At 40.1% G+C, this 25,488-nt stretch overlaps 1 protein-coding gene across 5 annotated transcripts; it reads left to right on the top strand.

The window, feature by feature from the left end:
* Window positions 1–24,258, top strand: LOC121183846 (lisH domain-containing protein ARMC9). Of its 5 annotated transcripts, none has more exons than XM_041041131.1 (26): window positions 1–176; window positions 474–636; window positions 893–1,018; window positions 1,458–1,628; window positions 2,080–2,235; window positions 2,371–2,463; window positions 4,215–4,239; window positions 4,614–4,771; window positions 5,131–5,229; window positions 6,056–6,091; window positions 8,045–8,079; window positions 8,189–8,300; window positions 8,746–8,838; window positions 10,845–10,935; window positions 11,337–11,460; window positions 12,093–12,232; window positions 12,873–12,949; window positions 13,502–13,576; window positions 14,105–14,195; window positions 14,482–14,534; window positions 15,378–15,476; window positions 16,226–16,341; window positions 17,148–17,317; window positions 17,915–18,020; window positions 20,644–20,834; window positions 23,545–24,258. In XM_041041131.1, the coding sequence occupies exons 2-26, from the start codon at window positions 562–564 to the stop codon at window positions 23,565–23,567; spliced, it is 2,535 nt and encodes an 844-aa protein (XP_040897065.1). In that variant the 5' UTR covers window positions 1–176; window positions 474–561; the 3' UTR covers window positions 23,568–24,258. The 5 variants fall into 5 exon arrangements, with proteins under 5 accessions (XP_040897065.1, XP_040897064.1, XP_040897067.1 ...); XM_041041130.1 differs by having other exon boundaries at window positions 23,549–24,258; XM_041041133.1 differs by lacking the exon at window positions 20,644–20,834.
* The last annotated feature ends 1,230 nt before the right edge of the window (window positions 24,259–25,488 follow it).

Genomic DNA, 25,488 nt, shown 5'->3' on the forward strand with positions numbered 1-25,488 from the left:
CTGTGTACGGTTGCTAGCTAATAGCTAGCTGACTAAAATTAAGTATAAGTGAAATCCTTCAAGCTCATAAGCTTTGATGAAAATGGATTGCATAGGTTTCAGTTGCGGGTGAGGACGTTCAAAGCGATATAAGCCTATATAAGCCGATATCAGCAAGTAAATGATGTGCGATTAAGGTGAGGATGATGTTCCTGTGTACTCTTAATGTCAGATGATTAGCTTGTCAGCCAGTAGCTAATAGCTTGCCAGTTATATGATAACATTGATGCTGTCGGTGAAGCTGACTTTTGAAGATAATGTTAAAATTCAGAAGCATAACAAATATGACTTCTGTGTTGAGCTTTTTTCCGTAAGATGTGTGTGCCATTTGGTTAAGTGCATTACTGCTACATTACAGCCTTTGTATTGTTAAGAAAAACATTTGTGTTCTACACTCCCTATTTATAGTATCATGCGCTGTCCTCTCCTTGCAGGCTCTGCAGAATGCTCACTTAACGTACGTATGAGAGAGAGAAGAGGTATTTGCTGTGAGTAGTTGATTTAAAGGGTTTGGGCACTCACATGAGTTCCAGGGAGGCAGCCAAGATGGGTGACATCTTGGCAAATGAAGCCGATCTTCTTGGGATGATCAAGGAGGTAACAAATTCAAATTTTGTGAATGGAGCAATATGCAAACTAGAGTGAGCATCAATAGAAGTCCATTAAAATTAAACAAGATGCACAACTTTTCTCCAACACACCATGTTGGATATAGATATATAGAGAGACAGCAGTTGTGCTGCATGTTTAATTTGGATGACTTGAAACAAAGCTCTGTTGTTCACAAGCTAAGGTGGAGTTAATATAACCTGTGCTTGTTTTGTGTTTGGTTTTTTTTTTTTTTTTTTTGTAGTACCTTAGGTTTGAGGAATTTGAACAGACTGTTCAGAGTTTCGACAAAGAGTGCAAAAGCAAAGGCAAGCTTGTTTCAAAGCCTCAAGGAAGTACTCTCAGAGACTCAAAGACTCGTGTCACTCAGGTAAATGGTACAATTCTAAAAACCTTTTGTCCCTGCAGGTTGGTCAATTATCTGTGGAGGTGACAGTTAGAGATGGAGTAGTAAAAGTCAGAAAGGACATTTGTCCACACACTGCCAATTATTAACATCCAGCTGATGGAACGTGAGAAATATTATTCTATGTTTTTAATATTAGCTTTCTGAAATTCAGCAGCTTGCTTTATCGTGTAATCCCTAAGCAACTGACTTTGATAATCCAGAGTTATGCTTTTTGTAGTTTTATTTCTTTTTGATCCTATCTGTAAACACTGTTGGGTCTTTTTAAGAGTCTTCAATTATCATAGTGTTATATTCAAATAAAACGATTATAGAAACTACCAAGTTGCTCTTCTTGTGGATGACGTCTTGCTGGAGTTGTAGTTTTTCCCAACCCATTCTTCTTTAACTCTGACTTTTCTAGAAAGACCTCCTCAGTTCTTTTGATGATGGAGATTACAAGGTGTTCTTTGAACTGTGGACGGAGAATATTCCATCTGAGATAAAAGACACAGATGCTCAGGCCCAAAGCCTGGAATTCTACCTTCACATCCATTTCACCATCTACCCACTGAGGAGGCACCCTGGTAGACACGTATGTAGATACAACTTTTTTTTGGTTTTGTTTTAAGTTTAAATGGATTTTTAACAAGAGCACTACTTTTTTTTTTTAGTTTACTTGCAAACAAAATCTAACTGTGTTCTATAGCTAAATATCATTATGTGCTATTTTTCAAAATGTCCACTAAGCTGTGCTATAGGCTTTTTCTCGTTGGGCTCTCTATGATGATGTTGTTGTACTATGTACCTTTCATTGTGTATGCCACTGCAGTTTGAATTTATGTATTTACATGTATGTAAAGTTGTTTTTTGTTTTTTTAAAGCTTCTTTGTTTTTTGTTGTTGGTAGAGACAGAGAAACAATCATAGAATTGAAGAGAATGTGTCTAGACAGCAGAGGATGTGTTTTAAATAATGTAAGGAGCCTTACTGACACATTGTTAAGCCACTATATCAATTCACTGGAGTATTCAAATCTGTCTCCAGGACAGAGCTGAGTTTGAGGAGAGGATTTCCTTCTTCAGGCAATACCTGGAGACTCGAGGAGCAGCACTGAGCCAGACCACAGAGTTTCTGCCTTACTATGCCTTGCCTTTCGTTCCCAACCCCACTGTCCACCCCTCCTTCAAAGATCTTTTCCAGGTGCTCAACTGATTATAGAACATTATCCAGTTGGTCACTGCCAACTAGCTGTTACATATCCAACATTATTACCCAGTGCTACCTTCAGAATGAACATAACCGCATTTTCTTCCAAACTACCTCATGTATAATTAGGAGTCCTGGATACCACATTTGAAGAACAAGCTGGAGCAGTTTCTGTCAGTGACACTGAAGCCGTCCAACAGCCCAAGGCTGCTGAATTTATATGTATCCTTTATCATGTCACACTCACATGCCATTGCTGAGACAATCATCAGAGTACAGCTGAGTGACTTTACATGCATGTAAAGTCACATGCATACTTTTTTACATATCTATTTTGTTAAGTTTAAGTTTAATCCTTTATTCGTCCCTCAAGCTGGGGAAATTTGCATTTTACCCACACAAAGTGAACGAAACACACAAACAAGAGACGCACTAGAGACGCTGTGGCAGGGGGCTTCCCTGGGAGGAGCCCGGGGAACTGGGGTAGATTGATGCCTTGCTCAGGGGCACCACGGCCATGGTCGCAGAGGCGGCGGGGGTCTCCTTCACCACCACCCAACTTGCTGCGCCACGGCCGCCCCCAGATCAAGCGATGACATACTATTTATGTTTCAATGACTCTGCTGCTTTCTGTGGCATGATATGAAAAACACGTATGTAAATTTAACAGTCAGAACTTCTCTGTAAACAAATGACACAAACTGCTGCTACAACTGAATAGTTATAGTGGGAAAAAATGCTTAATCCATGAAATTCTCCATTCAACTTTTGACACTGCCATTGAATTGGGTCCTTGGCAGTGGTATCCTACTAAATTGCCAGTTCTTAATTCTCTAGAGCTCTGGTCATACAGCACCTGACAGCTCTCACGGAGGTGGCTTACAAAACAGCACAGCATTAAGTAAAAGTTGTGTCAACTCATCAAAGGACACAAAGGTCTCAAGAAAGTGGCTTTACATAATAAATCAGCTGGTGGGGAAAAACACAACAAAATCTGGAGGGAAATAACTCAGGGGTTTGAAACAAGTACAGAGTGGTTTCCATTCCTTCTCCTGGCTGGGCTGCACATTTAAATCTGAAATAAAAAGCCTTTATGTAGGTGACTAAAGAATTCTTTAAAAGTCAAACTGTCGCCCAGATTTGGTTGTTTCATATCCTGTAAGAAAATCCTGTCTGATCTGCATTCATAAATGACGACGTTTGAGCATGGCAGGACCTGAGCTGACACTACCTCACCCTAACTCCTTCAGAGTAGAAGGACAACTGAAGGATAACAAGACTCGTCGCTTCTACTGGAAACCCAGTGGATTGACTTCTGTCCTTCTACAATCAGGAAACTAAAGCCTATCCGTACTGGCCAATGATCAAAGCATACAGATTAACATAGAAGTTATCATCTCAAGGGCTGACCGAAGAAAATGTGACTTGTTTGCACAAATATATAAAACATAAAGGAGAGAGGTTGTTTAACGTGTAATCTTTCAATATGCAAACACTTCAACAGGCAGCACTTTTGGCAGCTGGCGAAACGTGCTCAGACATTAAAGTTAACTGTGGGCCGAGTGGGGACACATGAATGATTACAAGAAATTTTAGAAATCAGTGTGATGTGGAAAGTTGGCTACAACCCGGCTGCTTAAGTGCATATAGACACACTAAATAAAAGCTGTGTTTGCCCAGGGTGTTGGTCCATTTCTGAAAGACATCTGTCCTCCTTCTGGAACAAACAAGTATTGATTCTATATCAACAGTTATATCTCTTCAGACAATAAAATGGATTAGCTTAATTCTAAACAAATGGTTTCTTTGAAAGGTTTACTCACTTAAGTCAGGATACGTCACACTGTGCTTATGTCATTTCAAACGTGAGCAAGACTTAACTTCTTTGCATACTCTGTGGATTAGAAATGTTGAAATGTTTGATTGATGTTCAACTGGGTTTTAGTGTGTGTTCTTTAACAGACATCATGCAGAAGGAGGGTGGAAGGAGTACTAAAGGTAAATATCCCTCTCAAATAATCTGTTCTAAACATTGAATTGCAAATATTAGAACTGCTCCTCCACCATATTATATCTATCATGAAAATACAGACACCCGCTGAAGACTGTCTATAAACAACTTGTGTTTTTCAGTTCTAGTTACTCAATGATTGCTTGAGTAGTTCCTGTAACTAACTGATAAATAGATTTTCCCTGGAGATAAGTTCTGTCATTGTTTCAGTTGACTGTAGACAGAGATTAATAAAGATTAATAATTTCCCAGCACTCCCTTAAAGAACATTGAGTAATATTGACTGGCAGAAACTACTGTCATTATTATAATTGTTTGTAAGCAACCTTCAACCTTTGTCTATGTGTTTGTGACTGTGCAGAAGCCATGCAGCAGTTACAGCTCCAACTGGCCGAATCAGACCGGCGCATTTCCAGCTACGTACGGAAGTTCAACAAGATGCAGGCCGACTACCATAACCTGATTGGAATCACTGCTGAGCTGGTCGACTCTTTGGAGGCCACCGTCAGCGGAAAAATGGTCGGTCAGCTTGACTGTTGGGGCAAACAAACACACACGCATTCTCACACACAAGCTACAGGCACAAACTACATAGAGATGGGCACAAGGTAGACACACACAAGAAGACACTCACACTAACACTAATGAGCTAATGAATGGTACATACAGACACTAGACAAAGACACTTTAAGCTTTTAATTAGGCTCCTTCTCACATATGCAGTCTGTATACATGTACAGTCGTACTTTATATGAAAACACTTTTTATGCACATTGTTTAATTACATGACATGCCTGTTAAACAGAGACACAAAAATGGCAAGTCTGCTCTTCCTTCCTCTGCCCACAAAGCTCAAGGGGCATGCCGTGTGTTTGCAGATCTCCCCTGAGTACCTGCAGAGTGTGTGTGTTCGCCTGTTCAACAGCCAGATGAGGCAGAGCGTGGTACAGAGCACTGACTTCACCAGACCTGGCACTGTGAGTGAGAGCACACAGCCACCTCTCTTCTCCCTCCTTCTCCCTCACACCTCGCTGGTAGAAGAATCACAAAACACAGGCCTCCACCAGCCACGATGCTTTTAGTTAAAGCATGGAAAATGCCAAACAGGGGTACTGCAGCTCTACAGTCTTACACCTAAATACAGGCAGAGAAAACTGCTCTCAGGGCCTTACATCACACATACTAGTTAGGTTGACATTGCGTTTGAAAAGGAATTTTTAAAAATGTTTTAAAAAGTGTTTTATCTGCCATAAAGTGTCCCTTTGTCCTCTGCACATTGTGCAGCCAACTTTTAGCAGTGTAGTCCTCCCACAGGTTGTATCCTGGAAAAAGATGAATGGATCCTGGTTTGATGCACACTCATTTGTAATGCTTGTTGGAAAGTTAAACACGCATGACACAACTCTTAATGCAGGGAATGAACAAAGCCAGACACCAGACACAGTGGCTCACAAAATCAGAAGTTCATCAACCACCTTTGAAATGTACCTTTAATTATAATGATTAGAATAGAAATTATCTTTATGGTTGCTGGTGGAGTGGAAATATTTAAATTAAGCAGCAAATGGCTGGTGAAAAACATCCTTGTGGGCTTTCTTTGATAGCTGTTACACAGATAAATAAGACCAACTGAAGAATTACTCCAAACCCTAACAGAACTATCTGCTCTGATACCTCGACAACCATGCTTACTGTCAGGAGCCTTCATTGTGGTGTTGAAATCTGGTTTCTTTCTGTTTTGAACTGAACAACTTCTTTCTGTGTGTTTGTGTTTTTGCGTGTGTGATGCTTTTGTCCACAAAGGGATATTACTCTATGAGTCCTTATGATGATGGCTATGTAAGTTTCATATGTTTTCATCTTTACTTCTTGTCATCGCTCAGGTCCCCACCTCTCATCTTGCTTGTGCCTCGTCGTGTCTCCTCAACCTCCTCCTCTCCTTGTCTTTATGTCTGAATCCCCTTCCTTTACTACAGTTATACATTTCTTTGCCTGCCTTTGTGTTCTGTCTATATCCCCTGCCATATTCCTCTCGTTCCCTCTAGATTGTCCTAGTTTGAAGGGATATTTGGCCTCGTTTGTAGTTTGAATGACAGCTCTTGTCAGGTTAGTACAGTAGTTAAGCGTCTCTTTCGGGGCATGCCTGATCATTAAATTCCCTTGTTCCCAAAGACTACAGTCATTGTTCTTCCTCTCAATTCTTCTTATTGGCTCTCAGTATTTTTTTTTTTTACTGTCAGTTTCAGTTCTCTGTCCTTACTTTTTGTTCAGTGGTTTTTTGAAAAAATTGAGACACTGTGACAGAAAAAGAATGGCCAACACAGGGTGCTTTGATCACGCTCAGGTTGTCAAACGGGGTGGATTTAATTGCAGTCATTTGAATAGACTGTTGTATGAGAAAAAGCTGAGGAACATTTGCTACCACCTAGTAGTTCATGTTAATAGCTGAAATAGCTGGTGTACAATGGTCAATATTCCTGGCAAACTGGATAAAATATTTGCCTCAGTTGTAGCTGAGAGCTGAATTAGCATTTTTGTCCTCATGTAGATAAGCAAATGTTCCACTTATTGCAACATAACACCATAATTGACTGTAATTATCAGCCTCTTTATGTCCTTACAATGTTGAAGTGACCTTTTTTTATTTTTGTACTCCGCTATGGTTTAACTTTCTCAAGATCTAAAACCTGGATGGGACAAGGAAGCAGAAGCAGACAATAACATCAAGAATAGATGCCCTTAAGTTGTCCCCATGGTCATAAAGGAGTAAATAGTGAGAAGACACGCCAAATGGGTTATGTAAACTGTGCATTGTTAGAGAATTCAGGTCAGGCCTTTGCTTTGTGTAGGTGTTCAGCTAAAATCTGAGAATAGAGTTGACTCACTATTTATACATGCACTGCCTCTCCTGCTTAAAATCTGTGATGACTAAGAATAATTGTAGCCTGTAATATATAAATATGTGATAGACCTTAGTTGGATGCCATTCTTAATCAGACCCCCTAATGCCAAATGTCTCAAAGAAACATATCTCGTTATCCTTCGACATTCTTCATTGCAGCTGAAATGTTTAGAGAGAAAGGAATTTGGGAAAGAATCCAGGTTTCAGTGTTCTCCTCCACCTCCATATTACCTACTGCACACCAAAGCAAAAATGTGGCCAGACTACCCGATACCTCAGACGACATGGATCACTCCCCTGACCTTACACTGCTCCCGCTACAGGCCTAACCACCGAGGCTTCGGTTTCAACCTTCAAAATCCCTTTTCAATACTGAAAAACAGCAGTAATTAGTTTTCTTTCACACACACACATACTCCCACAACAATAATTGTTGAGAAGCCTCCATTTCCATTTTTCTCAAATGACTACATACTGGCCCACAGTACAAGTGAACTGAGGTGTGAAAAATGTAGGGATGGCTGTTTCACACTAACACACCCACTCTTTAGCAGGTTATTTCCTGTTTGTCACTAACTGCATGGACAATGTTACCAAACAGTACTATATTGTATGTACGGGGTTTCAGCATGTACCGAAGCATGATTTTTGCATGTCCAAAAAAAAAAAAACACTAATGACTTGTTGACAGTGGCTAATGAGAGCACTACTGGGTAAGTAGTGTGACCAGACAGACATGATGATAAAAGATTACAGGACTAGTCTGAGCAGTCGCGTGGGTAATGTTTTCCACACTTTGAACAACACACAAAATGTGACAGTCTGAAATAATCAAATTCTGAAAAATATTCTGCTTCTCTTTGTCTTCTCGATTTTGCTCTCTCTTTTAGGCCTCCTCGATGCTACGAGCATCCATTGCACCACAGTAAGTGTGACATTTAACAAGGTTATCTGCTGCTCAGGGTTTGACGAGTACTTTGTCAAAACATGGCTGACATCTTTTTTTTTTTCTTTTTTTTTAAATGAATCTCTAGGAGATCCAAGGATGTGCCGATGCTCCCCTCACTGGACTATGAGAAGCTGAAGAAAGACCTGGTTGAAGGCACAGACAGACTCAGGTCCCTGCTGCTTCAGGCACTGCGCTGGGTGTGTATTCATAATCCTATCCCTCCTATGCCATGTGTCACATTTTGTACACATTCACAGTCTTTTGTATCTAATGTCTACAACAACTGATCCTTAGAGAAGCTTTTGTGAATCATTCCTGGCCTTGGAAGTAATACTAGCTATCAGGTTACAGAAAGGATTGTGTGATGTACAGTAGGTGTAGGTGCTATTTTTTTTTTTTGAATATTTTTAAGCTAGGCTAACAAGGCAATGCGTTAGCAGCCCAATCTACCAGTGGCCTTCTACATAGCAGTTTCATTAGAACACTGTGCGGAGAATAATTTAAAAAATGGAGATTTCCTCTTAAAACTCCACTTAAGTACAGAATTTTATAAATATGAAGCATGAGAGTACCATTTATTGTCAGTTTGCATGTCTATTGTTTTGAATTTTCATTGTTGGATCTGTATCTCACGGTATTTAGAGACTGACTCGCTCACTCCCCGGTGAACAGAGAGACACCGTGCTTCAGGCCTATATCAGCAATGATCTGCTGGAGCGCTACAGCACTAAACAGGTGGGACCTAAACCTTCTATTGTAATCACATTGTGTGGTGTTTTATTGTTCATTGTAGTTCATGTTATATGTATAAATTGTGACTACAAAGCAATTTCTAAAGCTTTTTTCTCCTAAAATGGCTTCTGATATAAACTGAAAATGACAGTGGCTATGATTTTCCATTACTACACAACCAGCTGTCATGAAAGTTAACTAGTTAACTTGAAAATGTATTTTTCACACAACCATATTAACATCACTGAATATATTTTGTTGTTATTTTGAGTTTTCCCTCCACATCTCAAGGCCCAAACTATATTTCATGCAACCATCAGAGCCAAAGTGAAAAATAACTTCTTGTCAATTGGCCACACCGTTTAATTAATCCCAGAGCTCTAATTTCATGCAGGTCTGAGTTGGTGAATTGGCACCTTTGCTGGTTGCACGCAGGTTTGTTTCTCACTATTGACTTGATGCTGCAACCTGAGTGAAAGGCATAGACTGGAGGCAAACTGGACATAACATCTTAGATATCACCCTGGATGCATCCCCCCTTAGATGGCAAGGACAAGCCCTGTCTATTCCTTTACAAAAATCTGTATAGAAATATTTGCCATAAACAGTTTTATCAATTTACAACAGATATTTTATTTCAACAAAACCCTGAAAATGATGATGTTAACAGAGCTGACTGGTATGAACACTGAAGTAATCAGATATGAAATGCTTTGGCAGTAGTTTCCCACCATTAAAAAAAAAAAAAAAAAAATTGGTACCAGCAATTCCTTTTTCATCAGTACATTCTACAATCTTGATAAACTTAAGATGAATGGGATAAATTGATAGGGCATGTATGCTATAGTATAGTATAGACATATATAGTTGGAACAACTCTTACCTAGTGCGACTTTCCTAATGATTGTCTTGGAAATTAAACCAAATTGATTCCTGATTTCCAAGGTATATTATCAATGTAAGTATGTAATATCATTTCATTTCAGTCTGAGTGGAGACATATTATGAAATGTTCCCAGCCTCAAATTGAGTAGCATTCTTGAGTAATTTCTCTCATTTACTGAACAAAGGCCCGAGTAGGAAACATTATATTCCAAATTTCATCCTCTCAAAAGGCTTTCAGAAGCCTTAGAGCCACATGTCTTCCTTACACACTTTATTGTTTTTTTTACTTCTTTTATTTTCTTTTCACGTTCCCGTCACCTAGCCTTTAGCCATGGGGCGCCATGTTAAAGATAATCCCTTTGCAGAAGAGTAAATGATCCTCACCTCACAGGTCGGTTCTTTGTCTATGTACTTGCCACGGTGCTCCAAGCCACGTCTGAATGACACCAGAGTCACTTGCTGTAGAGAGCCACAATAACAGTGGTAGGGTGTCCGTTTCTTGTAATCAAATCACAGCCATAAATGTTGCGTGTTCGACAATGGCCAAAAGCATAAATGACTTGTGAGAAGTGAGTTTTCCCAGTGCGATGGGTCTTACATCGCGGGGCCAACATCCCCTGATCGGTTTGATCCGGCCAGCTCCTTGCCAGCTTTATTTTAGGACACTCTAATTTTCATACCTTGCTTTTTGTGCAAAAATTCTGACTGACAAATTATCATCATGTTGCCTCTTCTGCCCTCACTATGGATGTAGGAGCACAGCAAGCTAACACAGTTCTGATAAAAGCAGCAGCATCCCTTTGGTGTTTTTACAGGAAACAATCGTGAAACTGTGAAAAAAGTACTGGACAAAATCAATGGTAGTGATTACAAATCAAAAAAGTGTCAAATTCCATAAACAAGAGTTTAACCAAAGGTGTTGTAAAAATGAGTTAGTACTTTAATAAGAAAGCCGGATCCACAAAAGTACAGGATAGGAGTCGTGCTTCTTGCCACAAAGAAATACAGCATAACCAGTGGAAGATCTCAATTTATTTTGTTCAAAGTACCAATGAAATATTATTGATTGTGCCTGTAAGAACCAGATAGAATTATAAACAACCCTACATTTTGTGTTTCCATAGAAAACTGTGCTTCATTTAATGAGGTCGAGGAACGAGATTGTCCGCCAATACATGGCTCGTCTTATCAATGCGTTCGCTTCCCTTGCGGAGGGTGAGTGCTCAGTTGCCATTACATTTCATCAACCATAAACATTTCTTTGTAAGATGAGTCATTGTCTAACTGGATGCATTCAAACACATATAGATTAATGGAAGTCCTCTTTGGCTTTTACCATATCAAAAAAGCCACTAATGATCATTCAGAGCAGCATGCCAGTAACTACGGAAGACATCTTGTAAAGAGACAGTGTTCTTAATACAAATATCATTTATATTTGCTGAGCCAGATGACTTGCTGTATAGTAAGTGGTTGTGGTAAGAATATTTTGAAAGAAAGGGATTAGTTTACCAGTACATTCATTCTCAACAGCGAGGTAAAGTTGAAGTGGTTGCATCAGTGGAATGTCTCATCAGAATGAGAAAGTCATATGCATATTGTGGTGATGCTTACAGGTCGGGTTTACCTCTCCCAAATACCCATTCTTCTGAAACTTCTGACAGAGGCACTCAAGAAGGAGGAAAAAGACTCTCTGACTAGAGAGAATGTGCTAGTGGCCCTGCAGAAACTCAGCCTCAGGTAAGTTTTAAAATGACCAGTGTATTTATACACCCTTGCCTTTCAAGTTTCCAGCATCACTCTTAGGCTCAGGCAAATTTTAACCTAAACAGCATGTTGAAAGTTCAAATGACATACCAGTTTTTGAGGTGAAAACAGGTTAGAGGCCAATCTTAGTGACAAAAAGTTGATATGAGTGGAATTTAGTTAACTAGTTTTAAGTCTCCCTCAGGCTAGATTTAAATTCGTTTTCAGTTGAGTATGCATGTTTGAAAACTACATGATTCCTAACTCTCCCTTGAAATGGGGACTTCTCATTATTTCGATTTGTTGATGGGCAAGAATCATAACAAACCTAAATTAGCATGATATTAGGAGCCCAACAACATTACCTAGAAGATGGAACAGATAATTGAAATCAAATGGAAATTTGCATTTGAAATAGTTTTCATGATAAACTCACACACATAAAAATGTTTAATTCAGTCAGCTAAATTAATGATTACATCTTCTCATAAAATGTGATGAGACATCAGGAAATTCACACCTTTTTGAGAATGTTTTTTATCCTTATGCATCAACCAAAATTCTTGTCCTGATGAGGAACACAAATATTTGCTTTTCATCCATCGTTTATCATCATGTTTTGGTAGGAGGAGCCAGCAGACGGCCATGATAACAGACGATCTGATAGGCTGGCTGGTAGATGAGTTGCAAGACTCAGACTGCCTGACTGACTACACCCTGGAGTATTCTGCAGCTCTGCTTATGAACCTGTGTCTGCGAACGAAAGGTAAAGGCTAACCAGCCCCCAGCTGCAGCCTAGTATTTTCAAAACATGAGAGTGGTATTGGTCTTCTCATCAAGCTCTCCACCAGAAAGTGAACAAGTGTATGTCCCAAAATGTGAAACTATTTCCTTAAACAAGTATCTGTGCATATTAATAGTCCATGATGTCATTGTAAATCAGTTTTATCTCTTCTAAAGATTTGTAAACTATGTGTCTAACTGTTCCTTTTGGATGATTTTATTGTGGGCAGAGTAAAGGCAGCTTGTTGCTTTTTTCCTTTTATATCATATTGAGTGGATCTTTGTTCACATCAGCTCCCCTTTACTGCACAAACGCAGTGAACAAAGGTGCACTTTCTCACTTCCTCAATACTGTCTTCATTTTTTTCTCAGTTCTCAGCAGGGGCCTACTTTCTATAAAAATGCCACAGCAAGATAATGAACTGCATTTGATCTATCTTTGGTTTTATTATTTTACACACAGAAAGAAGAAATGCAAGGAAGACAAAAAGAATTTTCAGCTGGAGGGAATTATTAATTATTAATCTGAGTGAAAGGTTATCCAATCTTTTTGGGTTCTCAGATTGTATCGTGTGTATGTTTGTGTGCCTGTGCGTGTGTATTGCATGGCTGTCTCTGTACAGGAAAAAGGAAGTGTGCAGAGAACGCAAAGCATGTACTAAAGGTTCTAACTGACCTCCTTGGACATGAGAACCACGAGGTGATACACACATCCGTCAGCACTTGTATGCAGATGTTACATAATAGGCACACACACACACCCGGGCAACACAAACATGGGCAACTTCAAGCATTTACATAAATACACAAATACTTTTCTAACTTTATTACCTGTTGAATGGTTGAATGTACTTGTCCATACCATTGGAGCTCAAGCAGACAAATCCAGGCTTGCTATAAAGCTAAGTTTATGATGCCCTCCAGTATGTTTTGCAGTCTTGATTGAAATGAACAAATGAAAAACTAAAAAATAGACAACACTGACTTCATTTTTATCAGATAACTTCCATTGCCAAGCTGTTGCAGCATCACTATTGCTTTTATCTTTCTATCCACTATGATTACTATTTTAGCAGCCAGGTCATTAAAAATATACTGAATGCTGGTATTCAGATCAATTGTATAAACATTCTTTCCTCTTTGTATCCATGTTTCCTAGTTGCTGCATGTTCATACAAGCTGTTACCATGTGGCCTGACACCATAAAAATAGAGGTTGTGTGTTTGCGTGTGTGTGTCTTTGCTTTCCTCAGATTCGACCATATGTGAATGGTGCCCTGTACAGTATCCTGTGTATTCCCTCTGTGAGACAGGAAGCTAAAGAGATGGTGAGATAGCAAAAATGTCTTCAAATGCTTTGAAGCAACAAATGCAGATTGTGTTTAGCTTTGCATTTGTCTTCCTTCATGTCATCTCACAGCCAGTGTTTAAAGAGGAAACAACAGGTGTTCACAGTCATGAGATACAGGAACTGTACCCAGACTTTTGAGCTGGTGGTTTTGTGTTTGTGTCAGTGCTTCAGACTGACTCAGAAATGACATTTAACTGTTGCATTGTTGTCACTGCAGGAGAGTGTGGACGGAACTGGGTCCATCTTGTCCAGCAAATATCATATTTAGGCAGAAGCCTTAGACATTGTTGATCACACATTCATAATACCTTATAATCATCTCCCTTGCATGGCTTACAATGAGCACATTTAGCCTGCAGCTAAATGTCAATACAGTGTAGATCGCTCTTGAAAATTGAGTCACTGATTTGGATTTTGAAGCTAACTATAAAAACAGCCCTTGCTGTGTTTCTGCTGTAAAGTTACATGCATACTCTGGTGTGATGTGTTTCCCTGATGTGTGTAGAGCGTAGAGGAGATTCTTCGCTGCTACAGCAAAGACGAGAACCCGGACCTCAACAGACAGATTGAGTTCATCATTAAACAGCTGAACTCAGGTGAGTGAAGCCAGATTAACTGTTACAATAGATACTTAATGAGTATGTATGCATACAGTCTGTGATGACTTATGCATATTTAAATTGCTTAGGGTATTGGACAGCTGATGTTACTGACAGTCATAATGGGCTGGTAATCAAAGCTAATGTTACGAATCATATACACCATATATGTCTTTGGAATTATATTCCAAAGTGAAGCTGTAAGTGACACATGCTGCTGTTGTTTTTTTTGGAAATTTTACTGACTTGTTTTGTCCTTGGCTTGTGGCTACATTCCACCCAGCTGAGGAAGAAGGACCAGAATCAGATGATGAAGAGGAAGAGGACGACAATGATGTAAGTCCTTCTCCCTTTAGACACTGTTAAGTTGATGCTTTTCACCGTTGTAGTATATGTCCATTTCCACATGAATTCAGCAGAACCAGAGGAATACATTAACAAAAAACAAAATTTGAGTGTAGAAAATTAGGGTGAGAGGAAGCACGACAAGAAAAGAACACCTCATATTTGACACCTTTCCCAAACCTGTAGATGGCAATCTCATCATGACACAGATATTGGGTGTCTCCCACCTGTGTATTTGTGCATGGATATATAGAGGGTGATGAGTCTGGCAGATTGGACTTGGTGGGAAAGTGGGTTATCCAGATAAGGTAAATGTTAAAGTGGGAATGGCTAGAGTCTCTGAGGTGAGTGTGAATGTGTGTCCCCTTACTCCCTGTGTGGTCGCATAAGAATTGCTTGTGTGTAAATGCCCTTATTCCTTTGCCTGTGCTCTCAGATCTGGTGTTTTTTTGTCCCCCCTCTCCAGTTACCGTGGCTATAGCAAGTAACAGATATATGTTGCCCGTTTTTGAAAGTGAGCCCCAAAAGTGTAGACGAAACTGTTCTCTCATTGGTACTTTGTGAACTGGTGTCAGGCATTGTATTTGTGTGGTGTGAATTGGTGTGAAATGGTGGGAGGCTTCTCATAAAAGTTGCAGAGCCCAGGATGTTGGCTGTGCTGATTTCATGATTTGATTGCCCACTGTCACCAAATCCAGACAGTTGAAAAAGTCTGAATTACTAACACCGCACATTCAGGTAGTCTTTTGTGACAGATAATGTTTCAGTTCACACGTTATGTCCACCATAAATTACGCCATTTTTAACCAGTTTATTACCATTATTTTGCGGCAGGAAGATCTAATGGAGACAGACCTTGACAAAGAGGAAGTTCTCCAACCGCAGCCCAGAGAACTGTCTGGGGAGAGTCTGCTTACAACTGAGTACCTGGGAGTAAGAAAATATATACTCACTATGCACAGTTTAACTAAGCATGTTGTTGGTAGCTAAGAAGACACCAAATTCAAACCTTGACAGCATTAAGGGAACAACATCAGTTACTCATAGTAAGACAAGTTTCTTATTAAAAGCTAGTAGTCTGCAGACAAGCCTGTTATACAAGTCTTATTGTTAGAGTCTACTTAGTGTGTCTTCTCTGTAATTTCTGTTGATTCAAGATGCAGCAGCTAAAGTAAACAATACCTGAGAGGAGGAAAACGCAAAAATGTTTGTACTTCTTTGTGTGTGTACATGCACATTACAGGGACATTAGACACTGTGTTTGAGCCCAGAAGGCTCAAAAGCAAAATTTCATGTTATTGTGCTGCTAAATTCTTGTGTGGAGGAGATCATCGTCATAAACAGTATATATTTCTGACATCTTTGAGCATAAAGGGGACATGCAAGCATGACCATTGTAATTATTTAATGGAAGGAATATCCTCCCTAAATAGAATTCTCATTATGCAGTACCAGTAATTATGCCATATAGGAAGCTTGCTTGAGATGTTCTATTCAGTGAGTTTAAACTGAAAGCAAGGCTTCCAGGTGTTCATGTTCCAGTAAAGTCAACAATACTCTTATCTACTCCACCCAGTCTCGTACTCAGGCCCATGCCACAGGGCTTGTTTCACATTCTCGATATCCCTGTGTCAAACCTGTGTTGCTACTACGCTACCAGTTTTGTGTTTGTGGTTGTGTAGATTATGACCAACATGGCAAAAGGGAAGAGGAAGTCTACCCCTCTGCCGCAACCAAGTGTTGATGAGCCTCTACAGCGGCCAGTCACACCGAGTTCTCATCGCAGTGTCAACCCAGTGTAAGTTAAACACACACACAAGGAATGTCAGACGATCCAAATTAGTCTTCACTCTAAAACTGACACAGTATGCCTCAGCATCAGTGAGTGTTCTAGTGTGCACAGGATGTGTGCAGGATACGGTTTCATTTCTTGTTCAAGGGAATTTTGCACTTAAAAGCTGACAGTTGGAACCACAGAATGCTATATTTAGATAGAGACACCAGACAGCCGTCCTGTTTTCTCTCAAGGCTGATCAGTTTACAACGGCACAGAAAGCTCAACCTAAAGGTCATTTTAAGAATGATTGTGCTTTGCCCCCTTTGTTCATGGATAATGAAGTGCCTACAGCCATTAAAACTAGCGCAGTAGGTCAAAGCAAGAATAGGTGCAAATACATTTTGCCATTAATCATCACAAAGCCTGACAGAATTGTAAAGGTAAAGGAATGAGTCAGCAGAAGGAGTGTGGTGCTGGGATTGTACTGAGAGGCAGATCATTGTCAACACAAACTGTAAGCTAGACAGCAGGGATAAAAGAAAGAGTATTATTTTAGAGTAATGGATGTGACAGCAGTGAGGGATCAGTGTCCTACACATGACCTGGCCCTGGAGATAAGACTGCATCAGCTCACATCAAGTAACCGATACGCTGGTTTTACAACTTTCCGATGATAATAATGATTGCTAATCTTTATTTATATAGTATCAAGATCAAGGTTTTAAGATGTGATAGAAAACATTATACGAGCTAACTAATATGAACATTTTCATTTAAATTCTTACAAAACCTGAGCTATATTGTTTGTGTTTATGTGTTATGTGTAGGGATTATCGAGCTGGCAGTCAGGGAGGTGAGGTTAGCAGGGACAGGGAATACCCTCTGAGCAGACAGAAGAGTGAGGAAGGAAGCCTGCCTCCTTCCCGATACAACTCCAGACCTCCTACGCGCTCTGGCAGTCGCCCCAGCACTGCTGACTCCCTACGCCACAGCATCGGTAGGTTCGGTGTGTTTATGCACATTGTGTACACTTTCCAAATTACATGTATCAGTAGTTTAGTACTTTTTGAACATTTGGTGGAAACAGAACTTCAAATGAGTAAAATAAAGCAGCTATGACCATGTCTAAATGGTGTGGCCTGTTCATCAGATGTGTGCAATCAGATTTCTCATACTTAATGCACTTTGTGGGCCCTGAAAATCAGCTGCATATTTGTCGGACAATTTAATTTCCCTTCCACCTGTTGCTCTTTATTTGGTTTACATTGGATTTATTTGATGTGCTGCCCAGTGTCCACAAGGAACATAAGGCACTTCCAGACAAGGAAGCTCTAGCAACTTCCTCTGAGAGCAGAAGGGATAAAGACTCAGCAAAATGGGCACCAAATGACTAGTGACCTATTTTGGTTTTCCATAAAACAGATCAGTCAGCATGGCATCAAGTTGTTGCTTATGTGTTTGTTAATGACAATAAGTGTGTAACTGTATTGTCATGTTAAAGTTTTGAGTTTAGATTACATTTGGCATGAATCCAAAATTACAGTGACAAAGTTCTAATACTTCCTTCCTCTCTTCAACACATAAAAACACCTAGACTCAGAGTGTGGCCGGATGTCCCAAGAGTCAGAGTTGGATGGGCCGTATGAAGGACGAGCTACAAAAGGACATTCCCGGGAGGAACACAACGGACACTCTGCCAGGTAAACAGATTAGCCTGACACCGTCACCCAATGATTTCCCATCATGCTGGGAACAACACAGAAGTTAGACACTGTGCTTTTCAGTCATCCAAAACTTGAACATAAAGAGAGCAGTGAATTCCCTTAGGCACCATAATGAATATGTAAGGTTCCTCATAAAAATGGCTTTAGGCACCAGTGAAGAGCCAGGCGAAAATCATAATAATTAAAACTACTTCACATTACACGTTTGTTTGTATGTTTGTGCTCTCGCTACCTCCTGATGACACATAACATGAAATATACAATACATTTGTAGAAGTAGCCCAGCAGATGTCTGCATTGCAAATGGAATGCTGCTGCAATAAAACTCTAGCAAGAGGGGCATCATCACCTCAGAGTAGGAGAGAAGGCCTGGATGATATGTTTCGTTACAGTGGCCATATACACAGCCCATCCTCAATGGGGCTTGTTGTAAATGCCAATTATTAGTTCAGTGCCCAGCAGCAAGTGAGAGAGCAAGCCTATAGATGGTTTGAGCCATCCCTTTGCAGCGCCATGTTTTTCCATTGAAGAAACAAGAAAATGTTTGAACAGAACAAAGAGCAAAGCAGTACAACAAGTCTTCAGCTTGCAGGTGCATTTAGTCAGTTGTTTGTTAGCAGCTACGTCTCATGACAGGAACTGAGCCGGAGAATGAGGGAGTGATGCAAATAAAAATAAACATCATAACTCAGCTGAGTTTCCTGGAAAACTCTGGGATGCGTATCAGTGTATATGTGTGTCTGTGGAGAGACTTGGCAAGAGTGTTGTTTGACACCGATCGCTGACTCAGCACTGCCAAGCTGGTCTGTGAGACTGTGACATGTGTTTAAACGAGCAGTGCCCACAAAGAGACCCATTCAATCGAACCTCCCCTGCTTCTCCTCTCCTTTAAATCCCAGAGGAACTTGACTCCTGAATCCCACTAACAGTAATGAGTCCCAGGAAACCACTTCAGTTGTCCCCTCCCATCCCTCCATCCCCCAGGAACGTAAAACACCTCTACAATACAGCCTCGCTGAGGCTGACTTCAGTAGCCTCATTTCACCCCAGTTTGATTTCAGGACAGTCATTGATATTTAGGTGAATAGTATCTTAGCAACATAGTAATTTGGCAAATTACAAATGAGCAGATTTGTATTATTTAATTTGTTTTTAAGTTAATTAACGTGTTGCTTTTTTTTTTTTAGCAAAGCACTGCTTCAAACTCATTCAGTTACACAAAACTCCTTTTCTACAGTCTGTTCAAGGTGGAGAATGTATATTCCACCCTGCCATTCTGTATAAAAGGTATGAACATGGGATGCTGAAGGCAAATTTATGCAACACTTATGTCACTCTTAACATTCAAGTTCATAGAAGCTGTTAGACCCTACACCCTCCACATCAGTGGAGCTACAGTTTGTAACATTCAGTCATACCAGATGATGTCTGTTGGAGCCAGTATGACTACTATGAGCAAACAAGAATGAGATGACTGAAATCCATCCATTTATTATTGTATGGGGTTTCTTCACAGGATGTAGGTAATTTGGTTCCTGGCTGATTACATTGGGAGAGTTTGGGCCTTCACTATGTGACTGGCCACAGAGGAGCCATCTTTTCGCTCTGATCCTGTTTCTCAGATTCACATGGCATGAGACATGCCTACAAATTGCACTGTTTGTGGTTTTAGCAACACAATACGGCCTTTTTCCAGTGCTTTTTTATCAGCTGATGTAAATCACCTGCAAAATACTTTGTAATTTGCATGATAGGAAGCAACTATGAAGTGTAAATACATATTAGTATTACATAAGCGTGCATAATACAATCCGAATAGAGTCAGTGAAAATTTTTACCCCAGTGTCCTTAATTTTCCTATTTGCATTATGCAGTATTTCACAATATGACTGATACTACTCCACATCCACGACTGGCCCAACCTGAACTTCAAAATCTGAAGGAAAGAAAATGAAACACATTCTTACTAAATACCATACACAGTGAGTCACTGAGGCGAGGAAGAAATAATGGACTCTTCAAACATGCCAACAAGATCTGTTTTGATTATTCATAAATATGTAGCTTCATCTTCAAAACTGAAGACACATTGCCTCTCATTTTAATCATCTTACTTATGATATTGATTATCTTGCATAGTATAAATGACCTGCATTGTCTGTAAACAAAAAAACATAATATAAAATCACACTATTGTAGAATTGCAATACATAATAACCACACCTAAAGAATTGTTATGCTGTGTATGATAGCTGTCCCTTCTGGGTATCTCAGAAGCATTGATAAAATAGTTTGGCACGCTATCAGCAGAAATGAAGGCGACTGACTAATACAAATGAAATGAAAGACTGTCAATTGTCAAGAGCAAGAAGCCTGTGCAAGGTTGGCGTGTACCCAGGACAGTCATGATTTCTGTGACATGTGATCTTACATGTCTCACAGCTACTGAGCAGCTTATCAGATAAAAGGATGACCTCTCACTGATCATTTTTACTGTAAGCATGAGAGAAATCAGAGAGGGTGTTTGAAAAAACTAATAATAAAGCATGACTCATCATTTATTTCTTTTCATTTTTCCTCTTCTTTTGCCTGTCAACAGTGGTGATTATATCCCTGCATTTGCAAGCCAACCCAAAATTCCCCGCACACCTGACACAGCAACCAGCCAGAACAATGCTCACCGGGGTCGAGGCCTGGCTCTGGCACCTCAGTTTTCCCAGTCAGAGCCTCAGCAGAGCAGCCGGCCAGGCTCTGCCAGTTCCACAGGAGGAGGGGGAAGCCAAAGTGGAAGTAAGCATGTGTTAAGGGTGGGAAATTAACACCGGCTGCCAGCCAGTGTTGGTGAATTTTGGTTCCAGCTGGTTACTTTGTCTACTCTGCCAGTAACATTGGAAGATAGCCAGGCGCGATTTGGAGGTCCAGTGTTTTTCTAAAAATCAAGTTGGCTTAAAAACACTCAGTTGTAATTCAAGATGAACTAAGGAGCCTGAGTAGATGTAAGAAACTTTTCTTTAACTGTTTATCGGTCCCTGCCTCATTTCGATCGGTAGGTGTGGGTAATATGAGTGAAATCTGACGCTCTATTTTACATTAATTCTATTACATCAATTTCTTCAGTTTCCTGCTTCCTTACAAACCTGTTTTACCAGAATTTCCCCTTTAGTTGTTCTCAAAACAAAAGTTGATCGTCCGTGGAATTTACAGCAAATCACGATCATATCGAATCATTCTTCACTTTCCCCTCAAGCTCACATCTTGAGTTACACATGGGGATCCAGTTATAACTAGAAGCCTGTAACAAAGTCCGCTGCTACTTTGTTCAAAGCTTTTGTATAACTGTGTTTATGCAGTTGCCAGCTTTTTGCAACTCGCTTGGTGACAAAAATAAGAGCATCGCATAGGTCTTTTAGAGACACATTCATTCACTCACAGTTGCTAATTTTCACAGGTTATGTTTTTTTTTTTTTTTGCTCTGCTTGAACGTTGTACTTTCAATCTGTACAGTCTTCCTTGGTTTTTTGACTTTCGGCCACAAAAGCACTGTGCAGTGACTACCATGAGTCACAGAGGTGGACCTGGAACATACTGTAGCTCTCACAAGCACAAGGCTTAACTCTGTAGGCCAGCAGACTATGGAGATATCTATGAAGAAACTCTGCTAAAGTCCGTTCAAGACACATGTGACAGTTTCTTTCAACAGCTCATCAACTCATCACTGCATTAGCACAGCATTAAAAAAAAACATTTTATGAAAATGGGAAAAGCAAATTGTTACTTTTTGTTGAGCAAAGGCATCAGTCAGACCAAGCTGACCATGGTACCATATTTATTTGCTGTCTACTTCACATCTTAAACACAGAAGTTGAGTCACTGCAGGGAAGATGGCCTGGTCCTCTTAGTTGGGTGATAACATCTCCTGATGCTCTCATGCATCTTAATTGCATTTGATGAGCGATTACCTCCGGCTCTTACGCCGGGTGCCCTTACCATAAAGCCTGTAATAGCGCCTAATGGTCACTCAAAGCTTCCTTCTGTGTGTGTTGTACTTTTGAGGTCTGGCAAGTGTCAGGCACTTATTGACCCATAAGGAAGTCACTTAATCGTAGCTCAGCTTAAAAGGCAATAAGCAGAAGCACATGACATGGAAAACAAAATCTCAAGGTCTAGTTTTACTTTGAGCTTCCACAGCTTTTATTGGTATTCTCCCTGCTGGCTCTTGCTCGTACTTGTTTTCTTTTTTTCTTGAGCCATCTATGGGCTCAGATTAGGGTTGATAAGGTTTTGAGCTTGTAAAGTGATGTTCACAAAGAATTCTAATGTTTATAGTTGTAGATCAGCCTTTGTAAACCTGTAAAAATAAACCTACTTGAGAAATTCACGTTTGCTCATGTGTAGGAAAGATTTGTTTAAGAAAAAAGTGAGCGGTATTTGATGTTTCTGTAGAAAGTGATGGTAAACATTTAATGTGCTGTGTGTGTATGCAAACCCACCTGGGTCGCACAAGAGTCCCTGCAGCCTTCCATCTGGAAAATCTACTACACCTTTCAGGCAATGAAACCATCTGCCCACTGCTTTCTGATTGAATGGTAATTGTCCAGTCAGATCCAGACGTAAAGACGCGGTCAACATTCATACTTCTAACTTCAGTCTCTCACACAGTGAGGGAACTTTGAGTGCTGTTTCTCACCTACAGTTTTCTGCTTTGTATCTGTACACATATATTTACAAAAGCATTTCTTTTTTCACGGTGTCTTTGTGTAACCTCACCACTCAGATTTTATACACTAGTACACATCACTTTACAAGCCCAAAATCTTACTGAGCATAATTTAGTAGCTTCTGCTGACTGTCAAGGGTCTTTATGCCTAGTATTTGTTCTGTGGTGGAGTGTGGCTGCAGGGAAGGAACACCATCTACACGCTGAGGCAAGATCCCCTTTAGGCCCACATTTGGTAAACACATCCGCTGTGACTGACACAGACACTCTTTTTCACTGAGGAGAGATAGAGGGGGCGTTTGTGTAGCTGACTGGGCCACCCACTCAGCCAGCGCGAACCAGGAGGGGAACCACTGCTGCCCCGCCATGTTGAGAGGATGGAAAAAACTGCATTATTCTGCCAAAGTCGTGTCGACAACACTGACTTCACGTGATGACAGATCCCTGTTATGTGGATGTTAAGAAGGTGGAGGAAGTGCACATAAGCCATTTAGTGTCCAGTAGATTTTGTATTATTATTATTATTGCAATTAGATTTTGTTTTAAGAGCCTTCCAACAAGGTACCATATCAGACACAAATAATTATTCCAGAGTATTTTCCGATGTCTTAAAATATATCAGGAGGATTTTTTCTTTTTATTGATAAGTTGAGATCTAAATGTCCTCTAACTGCTCTTCTCCTTGAACCCCCTTTAATCACCCAAATCAACCCTACACACATCCCCTCTTCCTTTCCTTTCCTTTCCTTTCCTTTCCTTCCCTCCTCTCTTCTTTTCCTCTAGGCAGTCAGTCAAAGAGGCGGTGAAGAGGGAGCTGTCACCGTGGAGTAGCGCTATCTCCCCGGGAGCATCAGGCTTCCTGTAACATCATCCCCCCAGGTTGTGATCAGGGTCAGGGCAACAGAGATGGTCGAGGATCAGCAGAGAGAGGAGGAGGAGGAAGGGCCGGAACAATGTGAAGGATTGTGGCTCTGGCTTTTCTTTCTCCCTTCGGCTTTAGCACAGACTTCCTTCTGTAACGTAATATGAGGTCAGACAATAATCACAACCCCCAGTCGTGCAACCCTGTGCACCTTGTAGCCTTAGTTAGCCCTCGGTTTCTCTACTCTGTCATCAAAGTGATAGTTGGCATACCTAAATAAGTTCAACCTCACAGAGATGCCTCTTTTTGTGGATAAACCCTCAATATCGTCGATTACATGTGGATATGAGCTGACGCAGTCAGACATAAGCACAATGTTGTTTTAGCTGTTGTTAACATGTAACATGTAAATGGGGGATTAAGAGATAAGGAAATGATCAGGTGTGGAGACAGAATGCTTGATAATCTTTCTGTGATTATCACAAAGTTTAATTAATTTAATATGAGGCATGTCAAGGACTTTTTTTGTCCTTGAATTGATTGTACAGCTATTTAAAAAAAAAACTGACACAAAACCTCATTTGTAAAGTTCTCATCTTGATTCAAAAAATCTATAATCTTCTGGATTTCACTACGTACTGTATATATTGATTTTTGACTGTGGTGGACGATATCCGTCCACATGAATAAATAATACCAGCTTTACTTCAAATATAAAACATTAGCTCACATTCGAATAGCTGCTCTTCTTTACCTTGTACTCCAGAGATGAGATATAAGAATGACACAGGGCCTGACATAACTTGTCAGGCTAGTGCATGTTTTTAAATGAGATTATGAATGGCTTATTGTTATTAGTGATCTGCCGTACACTATCATCCATACATCTGAGAAAAAACTTGAATTTGTGTGAATGTCTTAAATCCAACAGTTTTGCATTGTACATTTGAACTGTTTTCCAGGTGTCGTAATGTGCAACTACATTTTCGTTGTAATGCCTTTTGATAGTAATTGATTTTGATACGTTGTCAGTGGTTTTGAATAAACGTTACGTCGACTGTTTTCTTCTTCACTATAACATGCAATACAGCTATTGAATTTCTCAGTTTGATTGCTTTAGTTGAAACATTCTTAGATCAGTACTACATCCCAGCTGGTTTGCTGCCACCATCTGCAGCTCAGTCTCGAATGATAAAACACGTCCCTTTACATAACTTCTCCTGACAAGTAGTTAGCATATTGTGCCCACAAAACATTGAGTGCTCACCTTTGTTCTCCACTGGCCAGAGAACAAACTCTTTGTGGTTCATCTCACCAAGATTTCACACAGCAGGAAGATTTCTGCCCTCATATGTTGTGCTGTAATCTGAAAGTTGCAAAAGTATGCAATCCCTGACAGCTGCACCCTTTCAAAAGAGTTGGGGTTTGGCTTCATTAAAGTTATTATAAACGATTATCATTATCATTCTTGACATATTCTTAAGATCTGTTGTCTCTCAAAACAACATAACAAACAATTATGGGATTGTCTCATCAATTTACAAGTCAACAGGGGTAAATAATGAAATGAATGTTGGCTGAATGCCATTTAGTTTATTCAGTTTCATTGTCCTGGTATTGTGTATGCTGGTTTACTGTCACACTGTCATGATTGACTTGAATAGGACAGAAAAAAGGCCTGTCCTGCCACAAATGATCGCATCTACCGCATTAAAAGACTCACTGTACGTTATATCACAAGTAATTACGAGTGAAGTTCCTGCAATCAAAACCACCCAGCAAACAAAATACACCCCCCCCACCCCCCGGAAAATAAAGGCTGCAGTTTTGGCTCAGCAAGTCTTACAAATTCTCCTGTAATCCCC

Source organism: Toxotes jaculatrix, chromosome 6, assembly GCF_017976425.1.
Source record: "Toxotes jaculatrix isolate fToxJac2 chromosome 6, fToxJac2.pri, whole genome shotgun sequence".
Lineage (NCBI taxonomy): Eukaryota > Metazoa > Chordata > Actinopteri > Toxotidae > Toxotes > Toxotes jaculatrix.

Bases quoted from the DNA above. Each gene is read 5' to 3' on its own strand.
- LOC121183846 (XM_041041130.1), top strand. From the start codon at position 562: ATGAGTTCCAGGGAGGCAGCCAAGATGGGTGACATCTTGGCAAATGAA. The intron at 8,839-10,844 runs GTGGGACCTAAA...GTGTTTCCATAG, and splicing joins AGCGCTACAGCACTAAACAG to AAAACTGTGCTTCATTTAAT. The intron at 13,577-14,104 runs GTGAGATAGCAA...TGATGTGTGTAG, and splicing joins GACAGGAAGCTAAAGAGATG to AGCGTAGAGGAGATTCTTCG.